The sequence below is a fragment of the Panulirus ornatus genome, chromosome 28, assembly GCF_036320965.1.
Source record: "Panulirus ornatus isolate Po-2019 chromosome 28, ASM3632096v1, whole genome shotgun sequence".
Lineage (NCBI taxonomy): Eukaryota > Metazoa > Arthropoda > Malacostraca > Decapoda > Palinuridae > Panulirus > Panulirus ornatus.
The window spans coordinates 9,163,869-9,170,000 of NC_092251.1; the positions used below are offsets into that span (position 1 = coordinate 9,163,869).

Consider the following 6,132-nt stretch of genomic DNA (forward strand, 5'->3'; position numbering starts at 1 on the left):
CTTTCTCACTTTTAACTTTATCTTGTATGTGCGTGAATAACTTTCGCACCAGTCACACTTTTCGCTGACACACGTAAGCTTTCTAACTTCTAACGCGTTAGTTCCTTACATTCAAAAAGTCTAACTTTCCCACCATTTGGTGGTCATATAACATCTGACCTTCAGCTTAACATATTCTGTCGTCCTGAGATTTAACATCTTCATTTTATACTCTCTAAACTCAAACACTCTATCAAGGAACTTTCAATACAACATTATTGCTCGATTCCATTATATAGATCTACAATTTCTAACTCTCCATCGTCTAACTCTCAATAACTTCAGTTTTCTATATTTACTAAAAAAAAAAACCTCACTTGTATAGCATTCACTTCAGAGCTAAGCATTAAGCAATATATATAAAACCAATACAAGGAAGTTATCTCAAATAATTTCGTATCTTCTTGATCTTTAATATTTCCAATTTGTAACTCTCTGCTTTCACGTTTTCTACATTAATTTCCTCCCTGGGCACGCAGTGTGCCTTCGTATAACTAATATTAAAACAACTGAAAACCAATGTTTAGTCTCTGGGCCAATTCGCTTTATATATATTTTCTTTCCTCCTCTTCGTTTATTTATCCTTTTTAAACCCATATTCGGCCCAGATATTTACCTATCCGCTCCCTGCTGGTCGAATAATTTGCAATTATCTAATTATCATAAATTAGCCCGAGCTCTAATTCACTTGACGCCCCGGCCCTGTTAACTGGTCGTTCTGTCGCAAGTCTGGTGGAGTAGAACGGGAGCCCCCACGACCAGACCTGACACCCACACTTGTTCTGCCGCCACGCTCAAGCCTCGTTGTGCTGAGCAGGAGGGCGGCCTGGAGAGGCTCGGAGGAGGAGGAGGAGGAGGAGGAGGAGGGCGACGACGGCGGCCTGGAGAGGCTCGGAGGAGGAGGAGGAGGGCGACGACGGCGGCCTGGAGAGGCTCGGAGGAGGAGGAGGAGGGCGACGACGGCGGCAAGGAGAGGCTAGGAGGAGGAGGAGGAGGAGGGCGACGACGGCGGCCTGGAGAGGCTCGGAGGAGGAGGAGGAGGCGACGACGACGGCAAGGAGGAGGAGGAGGAGGAGGAGGAGGAGGAGGAGGAGGAGGAGGAGGAGGAGGACGACGACGACGACAAGGAGGAAGAGAAAGGAGGAGGAGGAGGAGGAAGAAGGGGACGACGAAGACGACGGCAAGGAGGAGAAGGAGGAGGAGGAGGACGAGGAGCCGGAGGAGGACGAGGAGGAGGATGAGGAGGACGGGTAGTTGGAGAAGGAGGGATGCAAGAAGGAATTGGAGAAGTGAAGGATGGGCACAGGTACAAAAGGAGAGGGATGGGGGATGAAAGAAGGAATAGTAGGAATGAAAGAAGGGGTAGGAGGAATCAGGGAAGGATACATAAATGAAGGAAAGAGCAAGGAGTAAGGACATTATACAAGAGTGAATGAAGGATTAGGAAAAGGAGCGAGGGAATGATAGAAGAATGAAGGATGGAGTTGGAGAAGGAGTAAAGGAAGTGATACAAGAACGAAAGAAGGATTTGGAGCGAAGCAAGACAACAGGAATGAGACAGGAATGAACGAAAATGAAGAGCAACAAGGAAAGGAGACGGGAATGAATGAAGAATTAGGGGAGGGAGTGAAGGGAGTGTGCAAGAATGGAAAAGAGAGAGCAAGAGAGAAAGAAGAGGGGAGAGGGTAAGAAGAGAGAGAAGATGAAAGAAGAGGAGTCCAGGGTCAAATCTCCTCTGACACATCCCCGACAACATTCACAATGTTTATGTTAGCTAAGACGACATGGGCAACTGAATGCCCTAATCAAGGCCATATAAATGTATATATAGGGTGTATATATATATATATATATATATATATATATATATATATATATATATATATATATATATATATATACCCTAGGCTAAGCCAGGTAACCAATTTATCGACCGGCAGCAAAGGGGAGGAAGAACAGCTAGGGTGAGTGCTGCAGACCGTCTGCAGCGATCAGAGTTCGAACCTATCAAAGCCTAACATCCGTGCGGCCCGTGAATACGTCACGATCGGGAACGCTAACCACTACACCACGGAGGTCCCCTATAACCTTAAAAGCTATTAATCATACGAAGTTAAAGGTGAAAACACCTATTTTCTTTGCCAGTACCTCGGTACCCTAAATTAAGTCTTTGAATAAGAAGAGGTTCCAGTGATGTTCGCTTGTGTCATAAGTAAACCCCATTTTTGTCTTTTTTGACCACTCGAAGTTAAAATGATATTTGTTCTCAGTAGGAAACAGACAGAGTACAAGTGGCTACAGTTGATCTCCGACGCCTGTCTGCAAACTAAGAAGAAGAAGTGAGCAGAAGAGGAAGAAAAAAACCAAATTGGATACTTTGAAACAGAGAAGAAGAAGAAGAAGAAGAAGAAGAAGAGAACAAAAGAGGAAGAAAAGATAAAGTGGATATCTGGGATGAATTCTGATTACATAATGTGCATCAAACTTGTAATACGAGGCTGAAAACGCCCAGTATAGAGAACTCGAAAACTGAAACCTGATTTCTCATTCTAATGAAGCATATATGGTGAATAAAAAAAAAAAAATATATCAGAAAATAATCGTTTGGTAATCCAGAATGCTCGAAACGCCACCTTTCTCTAACTTAAACAACTCAGCTTTAATGAACAGATCAATCTGTGGACGGTATTACATCAGTGTTCTGAAAGGAGATTGAACAATGGTGTGAACTGCGGAACTCTATCCCGAACGAACTTCTGTTCAATCTCTGAACGGCAGAGCTGCAGTCCCTACCTTTTGCGGGACCAGCAAACGGTAAAACTGGTATCCATGTCCCATTTAGTAAGGCAGTGAACGGTGAAAACTACTACTCTTTCAATCTCCTCTGAGAGCAGTGAAAGGTTGAAGTGGCTCATTTACTTCTCGGGGACAGTGAACTGTTGAACTGGTTTGTACCAATCCCCAGAGGCAGTGAAAGCTTTTAAGTTGGTTTATCTAGGTGCAATAGGTGCAGTGAACGGTTAAACAGGTATATTCAACTCCTTTCGGGACAGTGAACGGTGAAATTGTTATCCCTCGCTCCTGTGAGCCGGCAGTGAAACTGTAATCCCCAGGTCTTGTGCCGGCAGCAGTGAACGATGAATGTTATTCATAGTTCGTGAGCCGGCAGTGAACTGTGAACTAGGAGGACTCTATTCTCAGCTCCTCATCCTAATATATCAGCTCACGTGGGGACAGTGAACGGTAGATCCATCCTCCTCAGCTCACAAAGACCCAGTGATTGCTAGATCTCTGTCATCCTCAGCTCGTGAGGGAACAGTGAACGGTGGAACTATCCTCCTCAGCTCTTGAGGGGAAAGAGAACGGTTCATCCATTATCCCCTCAGCTCATGAGGGAAGTGGACAGAAGGTCTATTACCCTCAGCTCCCAAGGGGACAGTGAACAGTTGTGGAACTCTTGCCCTCAGCACAAGAGGAGACAGTAAACACCTTGCAGTATCACACCAGCTTTTGACGAACACAAGGGGAGACAGTAAGCACCTTGACGGACACCATCCTACCGGGAGGGGCGTCCGTCTTGTTCCTGTCTGTCGGGTGAGGGAGCAGCAGAAGGGTGTCTTCGACGGATCCCGAGGGCGGGAAGAGATCTGGCAAAGATGGACATGGCCTTTTGCTTCACGCTCCTCACGCTGATGGTCCTCATGCCTCAAGGTAAGTCTTCTGAAGGTTGCACACGAGAGGGATGGTAGGTAGGGCGCAATACCCATTCCCACCCCGAGGTGTCCCACGTCTGAGGGCCATCATCAACAATACACACACACACACACACATACACACACGTACATATATATATATATCTTTCATACTATTCGCCATTTCTCGCATTATTGAGGTAGCGTTAAGAACAGAGGACTGGGCCTTTGAGGGAATATCCTCACCTGGTCCCCTTTCTCTGTTCCTTCTTTTGGAAATATAAAAAAACAACGAGAGGGGAGGATTTCCAGCCACCCGCTCCCTCCCCTTTTAGTTGCCTTCTACGACACGCAGGGAATACGTGGGAAGTATTCTTTCTCCCCTATCCCCAGGGATAACACATATATATATATATATATATATATATATATATATATATATATATATATATATATATACACGAATATATATATATATATACACGTGTATATATATATATATATATATATATATATATATATATATATATATATATATATATATATATATATATATACACGAATGTAGCGCACATGAACGCGCACTTCCATAAAACATACAAACCTCCAACAGCCAGGTTCGAACCCGGGACCCCCTGCGTGTCAGGCGGGAGCGCTACTGCTATAAATTAATAACGTTTTCTTCACTTGCTTTCCCAACTTTTAAGCCAAAGTTCATAAAAATCTTTAAGAAGAAAAAATTGGTGATAAATTTTATGTTAGAGAAAATATGTATTTTAATGCTGCTGCTAAAAAGTCTTCTCGTGTTTTTCAAAGCGCGGTTCGTACGGACACACATTAATTGTTTCGTACGTTCTTATTTTTATTACCGAGGGCAAAAAGACTCATGATAATGTTAGTTTCTCTCCTGCCTTCATCTGCACATGTGACTGTAAATGCTTCTTTCTTTTTTCCCTGCTGAGAGAGAGAGAGAGAGAGAGAGAGAGAGAGAGAGAGAGAGAGAGAGAGAGAGAGAGAGAGAGAGAGAGAGAGAGAGAGAGCGAGCGTGTCCAACTGGAAGACCCAACCCCCGACTCGCACTTCCCTCCCTCCCTCTCTCTCTCTCCTCATCCCATTCCTCAGACGGTGAGTAAAGTTTTCCCATCCATAGAGAGGGAAGTTTATACCAGTGACCTCTGGAGTCTATTGGGCGTCCATTCTTGCCTCTTGTCTTTCATGTATTCGTCACCAACTCCCTCCCTCTTCTACGTTGCTCTCACTTAAGACTTATAGCACGGCGTCTTAATATCTTTCCTTGCGTGTGGCTGGAGTTATTCGATATATTGATCTGGGGTTGATATCGTCTCCACGAAGTGTAGGTAGGTGTGTTGGGGAGAGTAATGCTTTGTGAGAGGGCGAAATCATGATGCGAAATCACAGAGGTGTTATTGCTACCCTAAGACTGGTCAAGGTTTACCCTTTACGGGTCGTCCCTTCCTTGATCCACACGAGCTTGGAATGGTCACTCCTACGAGTCACTCTTTTAAGATGGTTTGTTTACTGGTTCCCCTCCACCCACGAACGACTCTCCACGGTTCATGTGGTCATGGAACGGTCGTTCCCTGGACCTACACGACCCCTGGAATGGTCTCCCCGTGACACAACATCCTGGAATGGACGTGTTTCCTGGTCTCTGCCTCCCCCATGGATGACCATCCACGGATCATGTGACCATGGAATGGTCGTTTCCAGGACCCACAGGACCCTGGAACGGTCACCTTGTGGCACACCATCCTGGAAGGGTCATTTGCTGGTCTCCGCTGGCCGAAGAAAGCCGTCCTTTTGCCCCCATAATACTGGAATTTTCTCCCGAGTGTAAACCCCACAAACAATGGTCCCTACGCTATGGCACACCCATTGAAAATCCTTCTCTCTGCTGAAAGGCAGACTGGAATCCTCTCCCCCCTTTGCTCTAAATCGTCCTGGAAACGTCTTCTATTTCCCGTAAATTACCCTGGAATTATCTCCTTCGCCTTACGATTCCCTGAAATGGCCTCCTTCGCCTTATGCAACTGTGAATTCTTCGGTCTTTGCTCGCCACAAGGACCTGGATGATCGCTTACCACCATTAAGCTGATCTTCAAACGGGTTTCCATCGGCCCACGCCATCCTCTGTCGAAAACCCCACTGGAAATGTTTGCTCCACCCTTCCCTGTGCTGAGGTCATATTCTTTTTCCAGTATTATCCTGAACGGCGTTCTCCTTTTCCCAGCTATCGTAGAGTAGTTCCAGCCTCCTATTACAATTCTGGAATGGTATTTTGGTTTCTTATGCTTTTGGGCAGCAGTCCACTCTGTACGCTAGCACCTGGAACGCTCTCTCTTTTCAAAACTCTAACCTGGATTGGTCTGATCGTTCGAAG

The 6,132-nt window shown here is 45.3% G+C and overlaps 1 protein-coding gene across 1 annotated transcript in view; it reads left to right on the forward strand.

Annotated features, from left to right (window-relative positions):
* The first annotated feature begins 2,025 nt into the window (after positions 1-2,025).
* Positions 2,026-6,132, forward strand: part of LOC139757829 (protein amalgam-like) — a 138,646-nt gene continuing 134,539 nt past the window's right edge. The window contains exon 1 of the mRNA XM_071678720.1: positions 2,026-3,750. Coding sequence (XP_071534821.1) covers positions 3,696-3,750 — 55 coding nt within the window. The 5' untranslated portion in view covers positions 2,026-3,695. The remainder of the gene's footprint in view (positions 3,751-6,132) is intronic.